General features: G+C 32.2%; 1 protein-coding gene across 4 annotated transcripts in view; it reads left to right on the top strand.

Moving 5' to 3' along the window:
• The window catches only part of LOC143079513 (tetraspanin-1-like), a 36324-nt gene extending 13654 nt beyond the window's left edge, over positions 1-22670 (top strand). For 2 of the 4 annotated variants that reach the window (XM_076254884.1, XM_076254885.1), the window contains exons 2-8: positions 2232-2325; positions 8122-8460; positions 11014-11121; positions 14581-14754; positions 16592-16675; positions 17375-17449; positions 21258-22670. In XM_076254884.1, coding sequence (XP_076110999.1) covers positions 2266-2325; positions 8122-8460; positions 11014-11121; positions 14581-14754; positions 16592-16675; positions 17375-17446 — 837 coding nt within the window. In that variant the 5' untranslated portion in view covers positions 2232-2265 and the 3' untranslated portion in view covers positions 17447-17449; positions 21258-22670. Of the gene's footprint in view, positions 1-1868; positions 2014-2231; positions 2326-8121; positions 8461-11013; positions 11122-14580; positions 14755-16591; positions 16676-17374; positions 17450-18491; positions 20233-21257 lie in introns of those variants that run through there. The other 2 variants (XM_076254883.1, XM_076254886.1) reach the window with 2 other exon arrangements.
• Positions 22671-27466: the final 4796 nt, after the last annotated feature.

Raw genomic sequence — 27466 nt, 5'->3', positions numbered from 1 at the left:
GTTTAATCAGATGTCATGGAAATGTGAATGAGAATAGAAATATATATCTTCTTTCATGCTGTCTTGTTTCAATGCTTGTCAAAAGTAATGTCAAGTATAACATAACACGATAGTCGTTCATTTTGTCCCGAAAGTAAATTTGAAAAAATAATATTTTTAAAATCACATTAAATTCGTTCGTTAACTTGTGTCAACATAAGATACATTTGTACATGAAATCCGGTGACCAATGTATTTATTCATACTGTAATCAGATATGTAAATATTTTATTTCATATTTTGAGATACTTAATCTATCAGATAGATGTCAATTTGGGATTTAAATACTTGAAAAAAAAAACATAAGAAAAATAAGGAAATAAAGTTAGAAAAAAAAAAACCAATACAAGTAGACTGACAAACAAACATTTTGTAAACATATGTTTCAAAACGTTTTAATCAAAATTCATTTGATAAAATACAATATTCAGAACTCTAGAAATAAACGAATTAAAATTTTATCAGACGAATGTAAGAAATTGAACATAACGAAACACATGTGTTTAACACGACGTATGTTTTCTCTACGTTTTCTTATTTGGATGATTCTATACATTGTTTCTTGTAGTGTGGTATATATAAAAATATATGTTTGTTTGCCATCAGATTTTTGTTTTGTTAATCTATAAATATATATGTATAAACCACAAGAAAAAACTACTAAGTTCCTTCTCTCACTTACAAAAAGACGGGAAAATAATAATAATAATAATAATAAAATCAACACATACACGTAAACCTAAACAACAAATATTCAGAAACAAACGAACAAACACCAAACAAATAATCAGATACAAAACAAACAAATGCGACAACAAAATACCGCAAAAACTGAACATACCAAAGAAACAAACAACGTAAAACTTCCTGGTGGAAAGGGTATACAATATGTATGGTTAACAAGATCTTCGGGAAGTGAAATAGGACTACGCTGTCTAGAGTTATCTGATCATAAATACACTTTTATCAATACAAACAAAGGCAAAATTAGGCTTTCATAGATCTGCAAAATATTGCAAGGTTTAGATACTTAAAACGATAAATAATAAATCATTAGAATCTTGGTAATTGAATTGTATGCGTTTCGTTAAAATACGACATATGGCATTTACAAAATAGCTAAATCCTTATTTTATGTGATACAAAAAAAAATTAAAAAAAACAACTACGCAATATGGGACAAATTGTAAATCGTATAAAATCTGAAACAGGAAGTAGTCACAAATCGATTTAACTAATCAACAAAGATGATTAAAATCTATGGAAAATATATGTCGTCCATGAGTTCTTACACTTTTATATTCTATCAAATACCAATAAAGTTATCTTTACGATTAGATGTCACGAAACTGACTTTTTGATTCAAAGTACTAGTCAGTCCATGTATATATTTTTGTCTTTTCATAAAACCATTAAGCGAGGTTATGTCAAGTGCCGTATGTCATGATTTAAATGAGACCTCGTGTGTATACCCTGTATCAATTTTCAAATATCTGGACCTCTTGTTTTTGAGACATAATCATCATCACACACGGTTGAAGTAATGTTTTTTTTTAATTATTAAAGTCAAGCACTGGATGACACGATATTATTGAGACCTCGTGTGAAAACCTTGTGTTTGAAAATTAAAATTAATTTTCAAATGTCTGCGCTTTCTTTTTTTTATAGAAAACCATCACACGTGGTTTAGGTAATACAATTTTTTTCGTTTGTATTTATTAGAAATTCTGTGAATGATAATGAAATCGAGATCGATTGCCTAATGTAACTGTATCTTTTGTTATACACCTGTAATTGGTATTGAACAATTAATTTTCCACAGGAATCAATGATTCCAAAGTTGGTAAATATTCTATTGATTAGCCATTTTTATTTGTTCGTCTATCTGGAACTAGACCAGAGTTAAAACTCGATATTTTCTAAAGTTATACAATTCAGGAAGACCAATGTAAAGTGCGAAGAAGCATCAGCCATGTAAGATTACATTAAATTTGTTGGATGCAATTGCAGCAAGGCTATATTTACGATAAAGTCGGTTTCACGCTTTATTGCCGACCAGACAAGACATATTAATTGACGTGCGAAAAATAATAGTGAACGTTTAAATTAATGTCTAATAATTTGTAAATGTGAATATAATTTTACACTATTGTGCAATTAAGTAATTGTATTTCACATGTTTTTTTTTTCAGAAATAATAAAACGGATTAAGCCTAGACGAAGACGATGGGTTGTTTACTTACAGTCGGACGAATATTTTGTGTTGTCGTCAATCTATTGTTTTTGGTAAGTACATATATTTACTTTTGAAATTTAGATTTTTACAAATTTGAAAGTTGTTACAAAACTATCATATTAACATTTGAATAGAAAATCATTTACGATACCATTTGAAAATAGAGAGTAGGATGCTCATATGCCAAAATCTGTCATTGGCATCCATTCCGGAAGTTTACAAAATTTAAACGTTTCCCATTGAACCTAGTCCTATAAGTTATATGGTTCGCTACTGACCCCATACGGATCCATAGAGGGTTAGTAAAATCCATAGGGGGTGAGGCCGGAGGCCGAGTCCCCTATGAATTTTATTCACCCTCTATGGATCCGTAGGGGGTCAGTAGTTAACCGTATAACGAATTTATCGGACGCTGGACTTTTTCTGCGGCGTTCTGTTGAAAAATAAACAATGAAACACAACAACATTAATAGTTGACGTCGCCATTAACGCGTCATGAACCCCATATGAAACTTACTAACCCCATACGGTCTCATAGGGGGTCACCACGTGACGACATTTAACCAATCACAACGTGATAATTCATCTGTGGTACGATAAAAATAATTATGACGTCTGGCAAGGCTAATTTTTTTTTCTGGGACGCTAGGAGCTAGGAGCGTCTCAGAATAAAATTAAAATAGCCTTGCCAGACGTCATAATTTTTTGGACTACTCCTAGCGTCATAGAAAAAAATTGAAATAGCCTTGCCAGACGTCATAATTATATGGACTACATTGAACCATGCACAGTTTATGTCAATTCCAACAAACTTTGTCAGAAGTTCGATATAAAAACTTCACCGTTATTCTATATTTTTATAATTGACCCGTACTGCTAATAAAAAAAAACCAGACACACTCACGTGATATTGAAACTATTTCATGCCATCCTTGATCATTGAACATGAGGTCAATGACATCGGACTTAAGCGGGACCGAACATCTCAGACTATTAGGCATTTATATGCACAACATATAAATAATCTAACTCTTTTACTCCTTGAAATCAAAAGCCTACATTTACTGCAATATGACTTTGGTGGATAGTTTATACCACATCATATCAAACCCTTTGCAATTACGATGGCGGCCAGTTTTCACTGATAGAAGAAGCCTGAGTGAACCACCGTCGGCGATAAGGGAGCTACCATTTGATTTTTATGGGGGGGGGGGGGGGGGCTAGGATGAAATTTGAAAAAAATAGGCAGGACAGGAGTTTTGAGTAAAAAAAAAGGCAGGATGAGACACTTGCAAAAAAAAAAAAAAGTCAGGACGACAATTTAGGTAAAAAAAGTCAGGATAAACTAAAAAAAAAAAAAAAAAGGCAGGACCGAACAGAGTGAAAAATAAAAAGGCAGGACAGAGATTACAGCTAAAAAAAAAATGCAGGACAACATTTTTCATCCTAACCCCCCTATAAAAATCAAATGGTAGCTCCCTAAAACTGCTAAGCCTTGTCAATTAACACTATACGAACGCACCTTACTACGAACAGGTCCGAACTTACAACCTCAGTGTTGACAAACTAAACGTGCTCAATGTAAATAAACTACTTAGAATACACTGTCTAGTGTCCCCCTCAATTTTGATACTTGGGATAAACGTCAATCTACGGAATCCGATAAGGGCCATTCAAAAAAAAAAATAAATTATGTCGTAATTACGACATAGCATGTCGTAATTTCGACATAACATGTCGTTATTACGACATTGCTATGTCGTAATTTCGACATAACATGTCGTTATAACGACATTGCTATGTCGTAATTTCGACATAACATGTCGTAATAACGACATACACTATGTCGTTTTAACGACAGCTATGTCGTAATAACGACATCGCTATATATTTAAAAGAATATGTATTATGATTGCCAAGAGACTTAATGACACAGAAATTAACAACTATAGGTCATCATAATGCCCCCGCATAGTCAGCTATAAAAGATGGACGGTCGAAAGATACCACAGGGAGAGTCCCCGAAATGCTGTGTGGCAGACAGTGTTATTAATTAATTATTAGCTCCCTTGGTAAAACCCCAAATTTCATATTTAATGTATTTCATTGTCAAATAATTACATGAAGCGTAATAAGTATATATTTGTTAATTGCATAGCTTTTGCTATTTGAATTCATTGGTTAAAGATATTTATTTATATTGTAAAGTTTAATTTTTGCATCGTCGCAAAATCTCTGGTACCTTCTTCGGTTACCTTCTGTAAGAAACTTATATATTTTATAGATCCCATTGAAGTTCAACAAAGTTCCGATCGTGGAAGGGCTATACAGCCTTTCAAGGTCAATAAAACTTCTATTTGTTTCAGTCCTACCAAGGCAAGCCAAGTTGTCCACCTCCCTGTAAGTAAGCGCAAACTACATGGCTTCTTGTAATAAGGGTGAACTGAAGTATTGATTGCTCTATATCTACTTTCTAACGGTGGGCACGATGTTCCTACAACCCCTAGGATTTAAAACAGAATCTTCAAAATTTCATCCGCAAAACAAAATAAAAATGTTAGAAAACACGAACCAATATTAAAACAAAATCAATATATGTTTTAAATTATGTTTTTACAGCTCTTCATCATTTAGTAAGTAATACCTAGTTTATTTGAGGATTAAAATAACAAAGCTATGTGAAAAAAACGGATGTCCAACGTTACATTTATGAAAAACTGTTTTAACTCTTATGTAAAGTGATCCTATTTCTTATTCTCTGATCTTTTTGATTCTTGGCAGGAACAGCGACATGTGTCGGTTCTTTGTGGCGTTAAAGCCGTTATTTTGCCAAATTTCATTTGACTCGGTGGCTGCATATTAAGCTGGAATAAGAAAAATGTCCAACGACGTATTTCGTTAACTCAACGACTAAAAGTGAATTTTATAAGTAGATATAGCAGAAAATGAATAAAAAGAGTAAGACACCAATAATATCTAACAAAAGTACAAATATTTGCCTCATTGTTCGTGAGTTCAAATATTGCTGATTCAATAAAATCTTCTCTTCACAGTCGTTTTTCTAACGGTAGCCATTTTGTCCAAGTTGATATTTCATTTTCAAAGCAGTTAACGCGTATTTTTTGTAATTGATCAAAACAAAAGTTAGATACACGAAGAGTAAAAAATGCCAAGATTCTTTTCTTATTAACTACATATTTGGGTCTTCAAGGAATAAAATGATTCCACGCATTACAAAACGGTAGCCAATTTGTCCAAACATCTGAAAACGTCTAAAATCCGAAAGACGATAATTTCCGACGTTACATATGCTAAAGTTTCAATTAAATGTTCATGATAATTAACAACAAATCGTGTTATGAAATTTGGAAAAAGAGGTTGATGATTGCTGCCGAAAAAAAGAATAGTGCATGTTGCTATAGACTCCGCCCGGGGACATAGGTTCGACACAGGTTAAATTTTGCAATTTTTATTAATCGTTTATAGCTTTTAACGATTTATTTAATAGAATGGGGAAATGGGGAAAAAATCACATGATCTTCGTCCAACTTTTGCAAAGACAAATTGGAGACACCAAGACAGTCCTCTAAATGTAAAATGCGAATTGAAATTTATGTTGCGGAAGTACTCTGAAATAGACAATTTAAAGTCGTCACTTCAGTAAGGTGCAATCACCAATAATAAAAGACTTAATACCAGTTCACGGAATGTTTTAATTCGCGATTTGTCCTGCTGTTCATGTTATAACTGTCGTGATGAAAGTAATTCCTGTACTAGCGAAGCCGGAACTTTTCGTCAATATAAACTTGTGCATGAAATGGAGGTAATTGAAAGACGAATCCCAAACAGCGACGAAAACTGTTTCATCGAATTAATAAAAAACCCGGGATTATATTAGCCGTTTTCGCGGACGATCCAGGAGTAGATTACTATATTTTAAAATGTATATCAGAAGTTGAACACTATAGATGACTTGGGAAATAATTCTCAAGCCAAGGGTCAAGTAATTGAAGGGGTGTATTTCGACAACTTGTGTGCCAGGGAAAATACAATTCTATTCAAATTTAACCAAGGGTAAAAATGTCCGATTTACTTGCAGTGTCAGATATTTTTGAATTGGAGTTGAATTAAGATATAGAAATTTTACAATGACAGATGATATGCACCTTGAAAGTTAAACATCCTATGATAAAAGTTTTGTATATCTAAAAAAATTTTTTTTTATTGAAAACCGTATACATGTACTTCCTCCCATCTTTCCTTCCTACATTACTTGCGACAGTTCTGCATTTTTTGTTGAAATAACTTAAAGGATAAACATTATTAAATCGAATCATTTCCACAACTTGAGGTAACTTATGATAAAATGACATCACAAAACGAACAGAACCAGAATCAACCAACATATAAAAAACCGAATAAAACTTGCAAAAATTAATCGAAGTCAAAAACCCTCTTCGACGCCGCATTTTAAGTGTAACGTGGTGTTGTAGGAACATCGTGCCCAACGTTTGAAAGTAGAAATAGAGCAATCAATACTTCAATTCACCCTTATTACAAGAAACCATGTAGTTTGCGCTTATTGATTGGGATGTGGAAAGCTTAGTTTGCCTTGGTAGGACTGACTGTCAGTCCACGTATAGTTCCACTTTTTATTCTTCCAAAAAATTGAAGTTTTTAACGTCCTTGACTGGTTTTGTAGCCTTTCACCTTACGTCGGTAGTTGAACTTTGATGGGTTCTATAAAATATATAAGTTTCTCACAGAAGGAAACCAAAGAAGGTAACCAAAGATTTTGCGACGATGCAAATATTAAATTTTACAATATAAATAAATATCTTTAACCAATGGATTCAAATAGCAAAAGCTATGCAATTAACAAATATATACTTATTAAGCTTTATGTAAATTATTTAACAATGAAATACATTAAATATGAAATTTGGAGTTTTACCAAGGGAGCTAATAATTTATAAATAACACTGTCTGCCACACAGCATTTCGGGGACTCTCCCTCTGGTATCTTTCGTCCCTCTTTTATAGCTGACTATGCGGGGGCTTTTTCTAATTATTGAGGGCATTATGATGACCTATAGTTGTTAATTTCTATGTCATTTAGTCTCTTGGCAATCATAATACAGATTCTTTTATATATGGTGATGTCGTTATTACGACATAGTGATGTCGTTATTACGACATGTTATGTCGAAATTACGACATAGCGATGTCGTTATAACGACATGTTATGTCGAAATAACGACATCACTATGTCGTAATAACGACATCACCATATATAAAAGAATCTGTATTATGATTGCCAAGAGACTAAATGACATAGAAATTAACAACTATAGGTCATCATAATGCCCTCAATCATGTTATGTCGAAATAACGACATCGCGATGTCGTAATAACGACATGTTATGTCGAAATTACGACATGCTATGTCGTAATTACGACATAAATTTTTTTTTTGAATGGCCCTTATCGGCTTCCGTATCAATCAGACAACAGCAAAAAAAAAAAAAAAAAAAAACACACATGGCCAATCTACCTTAGACAGTCACATACACATAAACATTCGGTTCTTATATTGTATACAAGCCCAAACACCATATACACCAAGCTATTTATTTTTAAGTAAATTGTAAAGTTTTGAAGCTTAGTGAATTCAAACAATTTTGAAAGGAATGCGCATTATGAGTACTGCTATAGTATTCTATATATAAAAATCAACGCATAAAGCGTAGAAATAAATTACCAGTAATATGTGTAGTCAAATTCTTTACAAATACTAGTTTAGAAATGTTTATTTGATATGAAACCATTTATTTTTTATTTTTCAGATAATCGGACTTATACTTTTTGCTGTTGGAATTATTGTAAAGTTTGGGGACAGTTTACTCAAATCTTATTATCAACCAATCATAGACAGTCTAGAACAGTCTTTGAATGATGCAGGATATTCAAATGTAACCCTCGACTTCAGTTTATCTGACATAGTTGGAAACCTGGCTCTTGCGTTTATCCTGACTGGATTATTTTTATTGATATTGACTATATTCGGACTTGGTGGGGCATGCTGTAAAGTAAAGTGTATGCTGATTATTTACGTTGTGATGCTGTCAGTCGTACTTGCAGGACAAATTGTATTCATCATAATCTTTTATGCTAAACAAGAATTGGTAAATATTTTATAAATATGCAACTCAAAAAGCTAATGTTGCAGCTTCAAAAGCTGTTGTATCAGCTTTAAAAACTATTGTTGCAACTTCAAAATCTGTTCTTGTACGCCATTGTTGCAGCTTCAAGAGCTGTTGTTGCTGCTTCAAAAGCTGTTGTTGCAACTTGAAAAGTTATTATTGCAGCTTCAAAAACTATTTTTGTAGCTTCAAAAGCTGTGAGCTGTTGTTGCAGATTTAAAAGCTGTTGTAGCAGCTTTTAATGAATATTATGATTAATGTTTGGGAAAATCAACATTTATTGACTTACATCAATCTTTACATTAGCATCATTGGAATATTTGCACAGTACATCTGTATCTTGTTTTAATGTAAATTTTGTTTTGATACCTTATGTGCGTGGGCTTTACAGCCAGTCAAGGTCGTTTTACACTCCGGCAGTAGTCGTTCTTTAATCGATGAAAGGACAATTGAAATTTTACTGGACTCATTATTGGTTAAAATCAGTTTCATTCACTGTTGTCAAATATGGTATATAATTTGAAATTTAATTACTCAAGTAACAGACATTTTATTATGATTCTAATATTTTTTATTACATTGTAATCCCTTCTCACAGCCAATATCTTTAATATATAATATATAATAATACTTTAGTTTATTCAGAAGCAATACAACTTATAGAATATACAATTTTACAATATTTTTTTTGAATGCATCAGTGAGATATCAATACAATAATTATACACAATACATGTATGTAATAAACCGCGACAATGCATAAACTCCACCACTCCATTAGTGATCTTGAATTTACATGACATTAATGATAAATCTATTCGTTATAAAATAAGATTTCACCAAAAGTATAACGCTATTATGGAAAGCTTATTTTTTATATATGAAATTAAGCGCATTATGCATTTCAGCAATTTGCATTACCATTAGCGTACTGCAATTATAGTCATAGCATTTGATCTCATTCTCAATCAGTAATTCGTAAATAACAAAGATCTTATACAACAAAAGTTATAAAAAAAAATGTGTGGCAATCTATTATTGATTGGATCATAATCTATAGCTAATGGAATAATTTCCTGTTGAAGTCAAAACGAGGTTGTAAACACAGTCACTCGTCTCAGAATTTTTTCCCCCTATATACCTTTATATATGTTATATTAAGATATATGGGAAATTTTTTTTCTGAGACAAGTGCCTGTGGTTGTAAAGTAAAGTTTGGAAAACATTAGAATATGGATCCTTTTTGAGAATCTATATACATTTCTTGCCGGGAAATGAAATGTCTCTGAAATTTTATACTAGAAACGTACGAAAGGAAATGCATTTTGATAGCTCAAACAGGAAATGAAAAAAAAATACTTTAATTTGTTAATGGTATTCGAGATACCTTTTGTTATGTATATAATACCTTGGAATATATTGAAAACTATTGAAAGGTTTGCTTGGCAAAGCATGTAATGCATTGGCTAGGAAAACTATAGAGAGTTACAAAATATTGCTTAGTCTAACACGAGGGTCTTTATTTCTATATTCATTACTTTTTGGGAAATTTTTCTTTACCTTTTAAACATAACGATTATTCCATAAAGTTCTCATAAAAATTCATTTTTCTATTAATTTGTCTGCAATCATCTGATGTACAGTAGTTGTCGTTTGTTTATGTTATTTATACGTGTTTCTCGTTTCTCGTTTTTTATATAGATTAGACCGTTGGTTTTCCCGTTTGAATGGTTTTACACTACTCATTTTGGGGCCCTTTATAGCTTGTTGTTCGGTGCGAGACAAGGCTCCGTGTTGAAGGCCGTTAATTGACCTATAATGGTTTACTTTTATAAATTGTTATTTGGATGGAGAGTTGCCTCATTGGCACTCACACCACATCTTCCGATATCCAGATAGTCTGCCTATATTTATTATTAGTTCCTTTACTCTGTGGTCTTTCTTTTATGTATTCAGAGTTTTAAATATTTACCGTATTATTTTATTTTTCAATGTTATTTTTTTTAAATCCCATTATTCTCTATTCGTTATTCAATAATTCTTTGCTTATTTTATAAACTGTACAAAGAAAAAATTAAAGCGATATTATTGAGAATTCTTCCGAGATTTCTCTTGGGCGAAGGCTGTTTTGCCAGACAAGCTGGACCGACCCGTGCAGCTTGACTGACAAAAAAGCCGTTGGATTTTGACACAGAGCAATCACAGACTACCAAAAAATAGCTAAAATGTGCCAGTTGAAGGCCGTTAATTGACCTATAATGGTTTACTTTTTAAAATTGTTATTTGGATGGAGAGTTGTCTCATTGGCACTCACACCACATCTTCCGATATCCAGATACGAAATAGTCTGCTATCTTTTATCAACTGCACAATAATCTGTAAAAGAATTATACGTATAGTTAATATTGATCCCATTCGTTTTGTTGATAGATATAGTTTAACGTTTGTTTTAATAAGTTTTTATGGACTTCTCCTTTTTGAATTTTCCTCGACTTCGGTATTTTTATTATTACATTTTTGTTCATATGATTTCAGGTAACTGAAAAAATAAAGGACAATTTGAAACCCGCTATCCAGACAGATTTCCAAGGTTTGAATGGAACCAATGTCGTATCTCTTAGTTGGAACTTTGTAAATCAGCAGGTATGCACATGTTTGGACTGAATACTTCTTTTTATACGCCCGTCAAAATTTTGACGGGACGTATTATGGTATACAAATGTCCTGCGTCCGTCCGTCTGTCCGTCTGTCCGGCGTAAGCATGTCGCACTGTAACTTGAGAACGACTTATCCAAATTTCATGAAACTAATTATAGTTGTTTCTTATGATGGTCAAATGATCTGTATACTTTTTGGTGAAAATAGGATTAATACTTTTTGGTGAAAATAGGATTAATACTTTTTGAGTTACGGCACTCTGTAACTAAAACAGGGGTGTGTTTTTTTTCACATGTCGCACTGTATCTCAAAAACGATTTTTGATTATTGCTTAAAACTTTACACACTTCTTAGTTATATTAATCTTAAGATCTGTATACTTTTTGGTGATGATTCAAAATGTCATTTTTGAGTTATTGAGTATTTTGTAAAAATGGGGGAGGTTTCTTTTACATGTCACACCGTATCTCAAAAACAATTTATGATTATTGCTTAAAACTTTACACACTTCTTTGTAATAGACTATTAATCTAACGATCTGTATATTTTTTGGTTTTGATTAAAAAATTTATTTTAGTGATATTTAGTTTTTTGTAAAAAAAGGGGGGTTCACATGTCCCGCCGTATTTCAAAAACAATATGCTGTTATTGCTTAAAACTTTCTCAGAAACTATTTATGATTATTGCATAAAACTGCCACACAAGGCGTCGGGCGTGTCATGCGCTCATGGCGCAGCTGTTTATTGTAAATTTATTGTGGTGTAAAACCGTTGACCGAAGTACATTTTATATGGAGTGCTTCTGAAGCGCAACATTCTAAAAATGTGTGCACGGTCAATGCTTTTACAACCATATGAAATAACTAAAAGCAGCATTCAATACTTATAATTACATGTTATCGCTTATCATGAAAACAGGATTACTTTAAAGTTTTTCTTTCATTTACCTGGTTTTTTTTTTTTGTAGAAGCTCGTGTCGTCATTAATGTTACAATTCATTTTGAATTTTGAAATGAAGGTTGATTTCAGAAAGATGCGAGATTGCTGTTAGCCAATCAGAATAACGTATCATAATGAAACATACATGCAATGTAATTATAAGCATATAAATTCATCCAGTTATTTTTTAAAAACATCAACTGTTTTTTTTTTTAAATGTTCGATGTTATGTTGCTAAATTAATTTTCTAGAATTAATTTAACAAAAAATATGTTTTGCGCTTTGAATCGAATTAAAATAAAATCAAAACACCAATAACTAATAATATTTATTGGCAATACCAAGTTCTAAACTGTGAAATTTGAGCATGCAAGGCAGATTTACTTTATTAATTATTCAACATGAAATCTTCCCGTTGGTCTTTAATAAAATTAATAGCAATAACATACAGTACTATATTCTTTGATTGCCATTATGATCCAATATTTTATTTATTATGGTTATAAATCAAAAGCTTTTCTGAATACCTTATTTTATTTACTTCTGATATAACTTGTGACATTTGGGAAAAAATAGGAGGAGGCGAAAAAGACAATAGTAACCAAACCAACATATATCGAAGACAAACATATATGAAGACATGCCGACTATGCGAAACCATCATGGGTAGTCAGTAGTATATTAATAAATGATATCTGGATACGTCCTACACACTGTTAAAACTCTGATTGTTTGGCTTGGAAAAAGTTAACGCCTTTCATAGACTGCGTTTGACATCTGGGTGATTTAAGTCTGAATTAGAATGAAATTCATAACAGTGTAGCTATGGCCAATCATTGACTGGGGGAAATTAGGTGAACGTTCGTCTGTAATGCCCACTGCTCACGACGTACTTATCATAGACATTTAAACTGTGAGGTCACCAAAGGTTATGCAATTAATTAATAGTTATCCCATAAGGACGCGGTGTGTCAGTGTAAGATCACCCCGATGGCCGGAGGCCAGAGGGTGATCTAACACTGACACACCAAGTCCGACTGGGATAACTATTTTACATCCCAGCTGTTTTAGATTAGACGAAAAACCATTTACAATTCATAAAATCTAGTTTAGAACGCCACACAACCATAACAATATACTTTATATATTACTATATGATGTATACCCTTTTTGACCCCCAAACACGATGAGTAGATATCAAACAATGTCAACTCGCCCCACTTGCCAATCGGCCCACGCTATATCGCCACTTTATAAAAATATCGTCCCAATCTTGTTTACCGACTTGCCCCACTTTGAAAAAGTGTAAAATCAAATTGAACAATCAGTCTGAAAACTCACAAATTAACGTAAAAGGTTAAAACCCCACTGAATAAAGGCTTGACAACTCGCCCCACTAATAAAAATATCTTGCTTCCTTTAAGTATGTCAAATTACTATTATTTCGTATCAAGTCGTCCTGGTGTAGTGGTATGTGTCGTGGCTTGATATGCTATAGGTCTTGAGTTCGAATCCCAGCATATCTACTGGATTTTCTCTACGTGAATTTTGATAGATAGTCTTTTCCGTAAAATTAATTATAAGTTTTATAGTGGATTTGACATTCCCGCCAAAATGTAACAGAACAAAGGAAAGCATGCATAACAAAGAAACTCAAACTAGGGTGATCTGGCAGGGGTGATCCGGCTCAGATCACCCCTGTTAGAACAAAGGAACTGGGATGTAATTCTATTTACAAGTTGCAGACGACCTTTGAGCTAACTTTCAGTAACTGCGAGTACTTCTCCTAGATCGGTATTATTTAATATTAGTTCTTCTTGCGATTTTATTTTGTGCTTAAAACTGATGTGAAGATCCCAGCCCTTTTGTACTGATCTGATTTACATTTGTCATTATGTTTTATTAGTTGTTATATTATGCTACTGTCGTTGTTTTTGAAGCGTCACAAGCATGCTAAACTCCACCATATTCTTTATTTGTTTCAAATTGTTTGTAAGATACCAGTGGTTGTCGTTAGTTGCTGTGTACCATTATTGGGTTTCGTTTATTTTTAAGTATTATTTAGGACGTTGATTTTTTCGTTTGAATGATTCCCATTTTGTAGAACCTTAACCAAATATTATATATTGATTTTGCTTATTGTTAAAGACCCTATGATAACATTCTAAAAATGGTTCAAATTTACGTCCTGTGTTTATTATGGATAGTTAGCATTGCATACCATATTTCTTTTAATAGTGCAAACTTTAAGGCAAAAAAAAAAATCGACAAAAAAAAAGACACACAAAAGTAAAAAACAACATTAACAAGAAAACTTAAAGTTTCACAACAAGAACCTCACAAAAACCGTTAAGTAAACTCAGATGTTGCGGATGAATAAACGTTTCCTGCTTCACTGGTGAAACTCGTCCTAATGTTTAAAAAAGAAAAGAATGATGTATTTTAACTGAAAAAATGATATTATTTGAAATTATAAGTTATATGTATATTGTTCTTTATATTTTAGGTGAAGTGTTGTGGAGTTGATAGCTACAGTGATTTTACTGGCGCTTCTCAGTGGATTATAAATTATGGAAGTGGTGCATTAGTAACACCGCTGAGCTGCTGTAAAGAACTTCCATCGTCTGCTGATTTCTCGTGCGCACAGACACCTTCAGACGCTACTAATTATTGGAAAACGGTATTCTTTTTTTTACCTAGAATTTTGCATTGGTATACTTTTGATATATATTAAAACAAATATATATAAATAATATAAGCGTGTAGTGAATTTGTTGTCAGGAAGAACGTATATAAACAAGCACTCATGCATGGCTAAATTTGACCTTTTTTTCTTATAAAAAATGCCGTTTAAGAACCGAAACAGTTAAAGAGCTATATTACCAAAATGGACCTTAAAATAATAACCAAATTCACCTCGTGTCAACTTTGCCTGAGTGAGTAGAACCTTAGTTTGTCAATAATTTATGAATTTATAAACTGGCAGTTTTAGAAAATTTGTTATAAATCATGCCAGTTCCGAAGTACTGACTACTGAGCTAACGAAACCTTTGAGAACTGGTAGTCCATGAATATGTTTTATCCGTTAAGTACTGCTCATTGACCTCTACATTATTATGTTAACATTCAATCTTTTGACCACTATAATGATGTCAAAATTTATGTCACGTGACTCGCCAACATCAAGCTTTCAACAAATTTATATAGATGCTTTTTGAGTTCTCAAAACTTCGTCGAATCGAGCATTTTTATCTGTAGGTTTCATTTATATGTTAATTAAGAAATAATTCATGGAAGCCATATATTGTTGGAAATTTACACATGGCCTGGGCCGTGATATTCGAATTTTATCCTGAACGTTAGCGAGGGATAAAATTAACGAATATCACGGCCCAGGCCATGTGTAAATTTCCAACAATATATGGCTTCCGTGAATTATTTAGATTCTAATAGGACAAATACGGTCATTAAAAAACTAAAGCGAGAGTGGGTATGCTGTGTGTGTGGCTGTTCCTTTTTATTCCCTGCTAGATAAAGCTCAAATATCTTTATAAATATGTAGCTTGCGTAAGTTAGTTCGTGAATAACTGCTAGAAAAAAACTTTTTAATTCTTTAAATTCTCAAACCCAACATTTCCCATTTTTAATTTACATTTTTTTTTCGTAAGGTTCCGTTAAATCCAAAGTTGACATATTGTAACTAAGGACCCGCCATATTGACTTGCTGAAACGAGTAAATATGCGAATAATGCAATAGAATAGAAAATAAAACAAAACCTACCTCAAAAATCAGTTTTAATACAATATCATTCGAATTCCGATGGTTCACACAACAGAAAACTTTCAACTTTAGCGGTTTCATTTGTACGACGTCATGTTTTGAAATGACTTAAATGCGCCAAAAAGATTAATAGACTTTCGCGGAATTTTATTTAATTTTTATTTTGTTGATTTCTCCGAGCTCTTGTGCATTACTTCTTTTTATTATACATACGAATAAGAAAAAAACTTATTTTGTCTTTTTTTTAATTGCCCTTTTTAAAACAATAAAATCGGCAGAGGGTCTGCAAAAAGGTTCCAATACATGTAGATTTACGTGGCAAGTATATTGTAACAGCCATTATTATGTATATCTCTGAGTCTGCGCTAAGTATATTTTATCGAGAATTTTATCACAGTGCTAAAGAAGCACGTCATATTAGAATCGCCCGTAAAGGAGTCTGTTCAAAAGAAAACATTTACGGGAAAAGTCACATGCAACGTTTTTAGTCAACACAAATAGGAATATGAGAATAGATCATTGGTAAGCTCTTTTTTTAAATTGCATTTAGATCAACGATTGAGTGACTATTATCATTGAAAAGAGGTTTACATTATTTAAATCTATGGACAACCTTATAAATTTACATCTCTTAGTTACACATTTTACAATACATTTACTATATCCTATTATTTTTATGACAAAGTAAATATTTTATGCTTTGATTATATTAAACAGCAGTTTGTATTGTTTTCAGAGTTGCTTTGACGAGCTGTGGGATAAAGTAATAGGCAATGTTGCCATAACAGCAACAGTGTTGGCACTTGGGGCAGCAATCCAGGTAACTAGAATAATAGATTTGAGATAATTGTCTGACATTGTTGTTGTTGTAACATAAAGATTCAGTGTGATTTTGAAATGGTAATTCTAAAATCTTTTTCCGATTTTCAATTAAACACTATTCGAAATAGGCCGTTCGTTTGGTTGCACGAACCCCATATGCAATTTACTTACGCTGTATCTATCATATTAGGTCAATAGCACACTATGTATCGAATTTATCTTACCGACTATCTTTATTTGTTGAATTTAGACTTATTTGCTATCATAACACATCTTCTTATTTCTGTATAAAAGTGTTCAAGTGTTCAATTTTAAGAACCTTCTTCAATTGATCAGCACTAAAACAACTAATGTAAACGATACATATTTATTATCAACAACCTTTATATAACAATATTAAACAGAACTTTAATACTTTTAATTAATCAAACAGTGCCCAACTTGTAAATCCACAACTAACCGTGTACTGAAATAAGCCCCGCCTCCCTACTAACCTAATATGGAATATACACGGTCTCCAAGAGGTCACTTTTAACCAATCATATTCCTAGAAACGTATAGGAGGTAAGATAATCCTTGTTCTTCGATATATTCACTAAGGGCACATTTTAGCTCTGTATTTCTTTACATACCCAATATTCGTAGACTGTTTCTATATAACTCCAGTTTTATATCGATTTTTATTATTCATTTACAGCTCATATTGATTATAGTAGAATTTGTATTGTTTATGGACGTAAGAAAAAACAAAGTAGATATGAAAGGATGATATGTAAGTGTTATATAGATATATCTTATTTTCATTAATTATATAAAAGCATACACGAATAAAGGGATGTGCCGATGCCTTGTTAATATCATTAGAATTTATATAATTTGACAATAGATACAAGGGTTCGGAATAGACACGTCTTGTTTCCGACACTGATAACTCTATAAATGCGGTCCGACACACTTTAATCATGATGAATTTATGGTTATCCAAATATCATTAAAAAAAGCCTTTAAGTGAGTGTGACAGATTTATTGAGTAGTGACAAACATATTTTTTTACGGCATAAGTTAAAGAGGCAATTGAATTATCAACAAAAGCTTAGACCTGTAACTTATTTGTCAGTTTCAGTTGTGTTTATAAAACATTAATTAAAGATTTCCAATATAACAACCACATGCAGGGATGAATTCGCCGTTTCAGAATCTAATGCATTCTGGGAAATATATGGAAAAGCGTACAACTAAACGTTGTGATTTGTTGAAAATGTTCTAAACAATTGAAATGCAACCAATGACGTAACGTTATTTTCGTTTTGGTGTACGAACAATGAGATTACCCATAGTCCTCTAGTTTCTGAAATGGCGAATTCAAGGAGATGACTCAGCTGGCGTATGTCTAGTACCCTCTTGAATAAAACAAAATATCATTTGTTTGCCTGAGGAATAGTCAAGGAAATCAAGTTGACAAAAATAGAACTTTTAATTGTATTAACTAATGACAAAGAAAGTTTTGAATTGTCAGTTTCCAATTACAACTTGAAATCAAACCTGTAAAAATAACATTACAAAAAATAACATTACAAAAAATAACATTACAAAAAATAACAATACAAAAAATAACATTACAAAAAAATAACATTACAAAAAATAAGTTTGCAAAAATACCAAGGGCAAATTCGAAAAGGGAAAGTCAATGAAAACTTAACAAAACCAAACAACATTATTCGGACTAGGCAAATATACTGTAATATTCCTGACTTGGTACATAATCTTGAGTGTTGTTGAATGCCATGATTTTTTATGGAGGATTGTTGACACAGGGATGCATTTGAAAAAATGGCGCTAGAATAGTGGAAAACAAAGTCTTCGAAAATGTCTGATATGAAAGGATCATAACCGTCATGATTCAGTTGACTGTGATGAATTTTTTTGTTCCACTAATTATCGTTATACATTTTTTCGTGGCAACCATTCCAACATCACCAATTGCTACTCAGGAACAGAATTTTACTTGTCATGACCAAATGTACGAGTACAACTTGTAGATAATGAAGTGCTCACGGCTGTTCTATCCACATTGGTACATTTTAAAGGAATTTTCTTGTTGCTTTTAGAATATTTTTTTTTCATGTATTTTTTTGTCAGTTGCTCTCCCGTTTGCAATTTTTTTCTGTTACCAATGGTGTTCTTGTGATTATGATTTTCGCCAGTTTTTCTTTAATACATTCATAATGTTTTCTGTTAGCATTGCTTTTTAGCTCACCTGGCCCGACGTCGTCGTCGTCTGTTAACTTTTACAAAAATCTTCTCCTCTGAAACTACCTGGTCAAATTTAACCAAACTTGGCCACAATCATCATTGGGGTATCTAGTTTAAAAATGTGTCCGGTGACTCGGCCAACCAACGAAGATGGCCGCCATGGCTAAAAATAGAACATAGGGGTAAAATGTAGATTTTGGCTTATATCTCTGAAACCAAAGTATTTAGAGCAAATCTGACATTGGATAAAATTGTTTATCAGGTCAAGATCTATCTGCCCTGAAATTTTCAGATGAATCGGAGAACCTGTTGTTGGGTTGCTGCCACTTAACTGGTAATTTTAAGAAAAATTTGCAGTGTTTTTTTTATTATTATGAATATTATTATAGATAGAGATAAACTATAAACATCATAATGTTCAGCAAAGTAAGATCTACAAATAAGTCAAATGACCAAAATAGTCATTTTTTACCAAATTTTCGTAAATTTTTGTGAACTTCTACAAAAATCTTCTCTGAAACTACTTGACCAAATTTGATCAAACTTAGCCATATCATTATTAGGGTATTTAGTTAAAAAAATGTGTGCGGTTACCCGGCCAACCAACCACGATGGCCGCCATGGCTAAAAATAGAACATAGGGGTGAAATGAAGATTTTGGCTTATAACTTTGAAACCAAAGCATTTAAAGCAAATCTGACAAGCATTTAAATTGTTTATCAAGTTAATATCTATCTGCCCTGAAATTTTCAGATGAATTGGACAACTGGTTGTTGGGTTGCTGTCCCTCAATTGGTATTTTTTAAAGAAATTTTGTCATTTTTGGTTATTATCTTGAATACTATTATAGATAAAGATAAACTGTAAACAGCAATAATGTTTAGCAAAGTAAGATCTACAAATAAGTCAACATTACCAAAATGGTCAGTTGACCCCTTAAGGAGTTATTGCCCTTTATAGTCAATGTTAAACAATTTTCATTAATTTGGTAAATTTTTGTAAATTTTTACAAACTATTTTCCTCTGTAACGAAAGGGCCAAGTTTATTAAAGATAGAGAAAATTGTAGGGAGCAAGACTCTCAGTAAATAAAGATCTACAACACATCACCGTCACCAAAACACAATTTTGTCATGAATCCATCTGTGTAATTTGTTTAATATGCTCATAGACCAAGGTGAGCGACACAGGCTCTTAAAAGCCTCTAGTTTCGGCTTTGCAATGAAATGTTCATGCAATAGCAAATGCATATTTTAGAAGATCGTAATATTGTCCTCTAGATGTCTTTTTTTTGGCTTATTAGGGCCCGCCTTTAGGCGGGTCGCCCTATAGTGATCAGTCTGTCCGTCCGTCCGAAATTGATCAATAAGATTTTATTAACTACGATAATTATTGTTATCATGATTTGAAGTTTATTTAAATTGTTCAAGAGGATTAATTAGGGCCTCGCCTTTAGGCGGGTCGCCCTATAGTGATCAGTCCGTCCGTCCGTCCGTAACACTTTAACTTTGTGTCCGCTCCATATCTAGAGAACCATTATGATTTCATACTTTATACTTTACATGTTTATTAACCACCACCAGAGGGCGTGTCATGATGTATGTACAACTTCCTAGGTCAAAGGTCAAGGTAAAAAAACTTTGGTTTCAGTTGACAACACTGTGTCCTGTGGTGAAGATCGTGTCCGCTCTATATCTTGAGAACCGTTATGATTTCAAAGTTTATACTTGACATGTATATGAACCAACACCAGAGAGTGTGTCATAATTTATGAACGACTGCCTAGGGCAAAGTTCAAGGTCAAAAACTTTGGTTTCAGTTGACAACCCCATGTCCTATGGTAAAGATCGTGTCCGCTCTATATCTTGAGAACCGTTATCATTTCAAAGTTTATACTTGACATGTATATAAACCAACACCAAAGGGTGTGTCATAATTTATGTGCAACTTTCTAGGTCAAAGGTCAAGGTCAAAAACTTTGGTTTCAGTTGACAACCCCATGTCCTATGGTATAAAGATCGTGTCCGCTCTATATCTTGAGAACCGTTATCATATCAAAGTTTATACTTGACATGTTTATAAACCAACACCAAAGGGTGTGTCATAATTTATTTGCAACTTCCTAGGTCAAAGGTCAAGGTCAAAAACTTTGATTTCAGTTGACAAACCCATGTCCTATGGTAAAGATACAATTTTTTAATGCACATTATTCACAGCGGGGCCCACAGAGATGGCTCCCATCTCAATGATATCTAGTTGTGTTTATGAGTTGTTGTCTCACAACCGCATACATGTATAATGTTTCATAATCTGTAATTTATATTTTAGAGATGTGTCAACCAACGATTAGAAGAAAAGCTGTGATATAAAATTATTAACAGTTCATTTTTGTATTTGTGAGATAATAGCTAGATTCATGTCTGAACAAATTACATGTAAGGATTATTCTGTCAATGATATTGTTTTCAGAGATACGCAATTAAGACGATCCCTGTTATTGGGTGATGTTATCATGCATGTGTTTGTTTTATTAAAATTATAAGATTTATTATAGGGAAAACAAAAACGATTTTTTAAATTGCATATTCTTTTTTGTTTTTACTTTTTACATTTTTATGCAAATATAAATGCAAGTTTTGTTCTTATTTTTTTATATCATTATTCACACAGCTGTCACAGTACGCAAATGCAAGTTTACAAATTAATTTGAACGTTGAACTGTACACATTGAAAAGTTAATTCTAAAATAGTATCCATACCTATCTTCTTAAAATGGCAGGAGGAACATTTTAGCGATGTCGAGAAGGGACCTTAATTTTTGTTGGAACTCAGGATTGACACACTTATCTCGACTTTTAAATTAATAAAGAATTTTTCGAAAAAAATGCTATATTTAATGGAAAAATCGGGATTTAGCGTTTATTTTTACGGGAAGTTCATGACCCCCCTCCGCCCGTACCCAACCTAACTGAATTAAGTGACTGGTGTTTATGTCTGAAACTCTTCTGAAACTACGCACTAGCTTATTTGATAAATTGTTCTTCTATTTCGTATGTTGTGTTTAGAACACTTAATTTTTGAACTCTCACTGGATAAATGCTTACTTATACGAGCTATGGTTTCCTCTGTGTTGCTATTTTGTTAAGTACCTTACATTATCTACATCTTTAAAAAAAAATTGTTTTTATATATTTAAACGCTAAGAAAATTATTAGAAGTTATTCAATAGTAGTTGTTTAGTTATATATTTTGATCCTGTTTTGTTGTTATACTGTCCGACATCGTAGATTTTCCAAGTGGTGAAAAATTCTTATAAATTTGCACTATTACTGAAATGAAAGTCACCTTTCGGATAATCGCTTTCTGGTACAGTAAATTGCTGCAGTATCATTGAACATGTTCCAGTTGTTATTTTACATTTATGTTTTAATATTGATGTACATCATACATTATTTTAATTTATATGTATATTTAGTTACTTGCATCTGTTACAACAGAGTTTGAAATTATAACGCATACGTTAGTGTTTATGTATTACATCTTGCAATCTATCGTATTTTTATTTAATTGTTAAAACTGTTTGTGTACATACAATATTGTAACATTTGAATGTTTGTAATCCATGCATTGTCTGCTGGCAGACATCGTGTATAATACTGTTGTGACTCTCTAAGAATCATCCATTAATATCATTAGCCTTTAACAATATTTTGTTCTATAAATATAAATGTTGCTTTGTTACTGACTAGTTTTACCTTGAATTAGAGCTAATAGTGAATATTGCTACATTTCATTTTATTTACACATAAAAAAAAACATTAAATAATGTTGACATCAAGTTTGCATAGGCTAGCGGTGTCAAAACGTCATCAACATATGGTCATACATCTATGGAAAATTTTAACGACCTTTTGTAGCTGATTTTGAATCATTTTTTACATGTATCTGCTTTTGATAATACGATCACATTCAACAATCGATTTACTTTTGCCAAACGATATGATCAATATTATAAATTAACTGTTTACAATCAAAATATTTTCAAGTGCTAAAATTAAAAAAGAAGTTCCAATCAGAAAGTCCTTAAAAATGCAAACTCAAAATATCAAACACATCTAACAAATGGATAACAACTGTCATATTCCTGACTTAGTACATGCCTTTCCTTATGTAGAAAATGGTGATAAAATGGGTTCTATAGGTAGCCAAACCTCTCTCTATGACAGTAGCATAGAATTACATAATATTGACAACATGAGTGAGCATTACAAACAGACATCATTGGTAAACACGTCAAACATTGGAGTACAGCAGTCAACATTGTAATATAATCTTAATCACTATTAAAATAAATAACTGTTTAAACAAAGAATCACAAAATAGCATATGAACAAATAACATAAGCAAACATGAGTGACAAGAACTCAAAATGGGCAATAGGACAATAGCACAATGGCGAGATGTATAAATACCGATCCACGTCATAGGTATATAATAAAACAAAATGTCTGAACAGCAAAGTTAAAAATACACAAGGACAAAAAGGAAGTTTTAACACATAATTAAGATGATAACGATGTCAGTACCTAGAATCTATATTTCAATACTATCATGAATTACTTGTGAAGTTGATACCCAATTTTTACCAACAAGGTCTTAGGCAGCAACCATTTGATTTTCTGGGGGGGGGGGGGGGGGGGCTATGGTTTTTTTTGGAAAAAAAAGTTTGTTTCCAGTTTTTGGAGAAAAAAATAATTTGTTTTTGATTCTGAGAAAAAAAAATTGTTTGTTTCACCCTCAGCTGCCACTATATGTAATGCTAAAATTGAAAGAAAAAAATTGTTTTCGGCTTGTCGCGAAAAAAATAGATTGTTTTTCGCCGTAGGCGAAAAAAAAAGTTTGCACAGAAAAAAAAACCATAGCCCCCCCCAGAAAATCAAATGGTTGCTGCCTTATAATTTCCTATGAACATTTATAGAAACCGATTTGTTTTGACATAATCTTGACTAATCATCTTTCTGCTCAGACACTGGTTACGTTTTAAAGTAAGAAGCAACTGTCAGCTCTTTAATACCGAATGCGTTGCAACTGTATATCCTATATACAGGTGAAGTTTGCATAAGCTGCTAAGGAAAGGATTAATTTATATAGAATGTTCTACATCATACATAGAGTACCTTGACTGTATTTTGCAATACCTTTCGAAATTTAAGGTCCTCAAATCTCTTCACCTTCTTCTTTTATTTGGATTTTTTTCTATTTTTTATTTGAGCATCATTGGTTGTCTCGCATCAGCCAATGGCATCTTATTCTTGGAGAAACCTTTAAATAAGTATATATATATATTCATGTTTTGTTATCACTAGCATCCATATGAGACTTGGTTCGCATCCAGGTCTAGCATATTCCATAAAGAATGGGTTTTTTTGTAAATATATAAGAAGCATATATATATCAGTTTATACATATAATGAAGACCAGGTGGCCGTATGGTCTAGCGCACCGGATACAGTGCAGGCGATTTGGTGTCACGATTTTGGTGTCACGATATCTCAGTTGCATGGGTTCGAATCACGGCGAGGGAAGAACCAAACATTTGCGAAAGCAAATTTACAGATCTAACATTGTTGGGTTGATGTTTAGACGAGTTGTATATCAGTTTATATTATTTTCCAGGGCTTGTATTTCCTATCTTTTTCCCTTGATATAGGGTGGCCGCTCACAAGGAAATAATTAAGCGAAAAGGTCAAAGAGGTGATGTTGATATCACCCATTCGTAAATTTGAGGATCACCTGAGACCACCCCTGGTTTTTGGTGAGGTTGATGTTCCTCAGTCTTAATTAGTTTTCTATGTTGTGTTGTGTGTGCATTTTTTCTTTAACCACGGTGTTGTCAGTTTATTTTCGAGTTATGCGTTTAAATATTCTTTTAGTATCTATTGTCTCACTTTTTCTGACAAAATTGTGAATTCTTCTACTATTCTATAATTCTAACTGTAATAGCAAAGTATTGCATAATATTAATTTTCATGTTTTCGGGTACATATATTTGATGAATGTAATGCTGACGTGCCGATTCCGTGTGATTGAAATATTTGCTTTTTACATTTAAGAAATCTTTCTAGTTGTTATCTGCAATTGTCTTATTCGATGACGGTGTTGTATGTTTATTAAAGATCGTCACATCTATCAAGTAGATTTGACCCCAAATTTTAAGTTTCTATGGTGAAAATATAACTGCATATTTATTTTCATGTAAGTGTGTAAACAATAGTTAGATGGGTCTGACCTACAAAGTAGTAACTTTACGTTTAGCGTTGGTCTAAAATGCCTGTACCAAGTCAGGAATATGATAGTTGTTAATTCGTTTTATGTGTTTAAGCTTTTGATTTTGCCATTTGATTAGGGACTTTCCGTTTTGAATTTTCCTCGGTATTCAGTATTTTTGTGATTTTATTTTTTACAAGCGATGTATTCCCCGGAGGATTGAAAAAGTTACATTTGAACGGAAATTAATTCAGAAACTACATTTCAAAATGAGGTAGAAAGGTTTTATACGTTAACTTTACCAGGACATTTTTTCAAGAGTATTCAAATGATAATTTCGGAATTTCAAAACTGATATTGCCAGATATTTGAAACAAATAAAAAGCATACCTGAAAATAACAGAAATCAGTAATATAAAAAAATATAACAAGATGTCCTAAATATGTTAGGCTTGTTGAATGGCTGTCGACTTTGTCAGTGGAGGTTGATGAAACAAGTAACCATTCGTGTGTCTATATCGAACATATATATTTTTCGTATGTCTATAAAGCTTGACGTCTACAAACAATTGCAAGGACACATATCACCGTCTTCAAATAAACTCATCACAGATAACAGGATTAAATTTTGACGCCAGTTACACGTTTTGTCTATACAAGAATCATCAGTGACGCCCAAAAAAATCAAAAGGCAAAATTGAGTACGACTTTCAAATATAGTCAATATTCACCATTTTACTGTTGAGTGTTATGCTTATGTTAAGTATCTTTGGATCTCGGTATAAATTTATATACATTATTATCTTAATTATCTGATGTTAATATTGTCAACTTTTACCAAAACGATCAACTAATGGAATATGATGTTTGTGGTATACCAGTAACCACGACGACGATTACAAACGGATGTTGGTACATTGCATTTAAATTTGGAAAATACGGGATATCTTAAACTTTGAATTGCATTGCGCCACAGAAATCTTATGATGTGGTACAGAATTTAATTCGATAACTCGATTTCTGACTGTTTAAATTGAATGTACCTTAAATTTAATAAACATGATAAAAACAGAACATTCATAAATATACGAAATTATTTACATTTGAAAAATCTACAGCACTAAAGTTGATCAATGAACAGTTCATAAAAACGGTTAAAACTGGGGTAAAAGTATATATGTATACCGGTCCTTGTGTCATTCCTACATACTGATGATTTATACCCATTATAGTTCATGTAGTGTAAAAAGTAAAATAACAAAAATACGAAAAGTCAAAAATGGCAAAATCAAAAGCTCAGACAAATCAAAAGAATGAATCAAATGTCATGTTCCTGATTTGGTACAAACATTTTCTTATGTAGAAAATGGTGGAGTAAGCATATGTTATAGCTAACTTAACTTCTAACTGGTATGACAGTCACATTAAATTCCCATTTCCGTAATATTTACTTTAATTCTAAGAGGGTAGTCGATTGAGTTTATTATATGTTTTTGTGAATTTGAAATTTGTTGTGTGTTGGGTTTCGACGATTGTGTTAAAAAATTCTTTCGTCTTTGAAAAGATGTATTTGTATTGATAAATAGTCTAACCAGTCGTATTATAACTCTTGGATAATCTACACATTTACACATCCAACAAGAAGTGAATTAATTAGACTTTTGCTTTGAACTAACTATTATTTGAAACATAGATTCCAATCCTTTCATTCAAAATGGTTCTGCTGATTTTTTTTATGAAATATAGTATACAATTCATTTCATTTTATAAGACTGTTTCCAAGTCAGTTTATTTTAAAAGATTTTATTAAGTGTGTTTGCCAATCCCGTGCATTCAAAATAATTCATTGTTGAGGTAACGTTTAGAGACAATGTGCTGACTTTGACCTTAGTCATACCCTTTATTGGAACAAATTTCAAGAATATTTCCGAGAATGTTTTTTTGAATTGCTTCTGATTTTATACTTTAGTGCAACAAATGTGTGAAGGTTTTTTTTCGAACTTAACATTACACTCATATTGGGAAAATAAACAAAAACTGTGTTTACTTAAATTTTGTCACTCCTTCAAAAAGTGTATTCAAATACCAAGAACATATATATATGATCGTAAATTAGGTCTTGTTTTACAGGTAAATAAAACACTTACTTTTATATGAAGAGTCCGTTACACATTTAACAACAGTAAAGATTTTCATCTCTTGCGTTTCTTGCGACTAATACTAAGGCACTGACATATTTTAATTTATGACTGTGAAAAGGTTGAGAGTTA

The sequence above is a fragment of the Mytilus galloprovincialis genome, chromosome 6 (assembly GCF_965363235.1).
Source record: "Mytilus galloprovincialis chromosome 6, xbMytGall1.hap1.1, whole genome shotgun sequence".
Lineage (NCBI taxonomy): Eukaryota > Metazoa > Mollusca > Bivalvia > Mytilida > Mytilidae > Mytilus > Mytilus galloprovincialis.
Note: the sequence above shows the minus strand (reverse complement) of the source record. Positions and strands in the feature narration are given on the sequence as shown.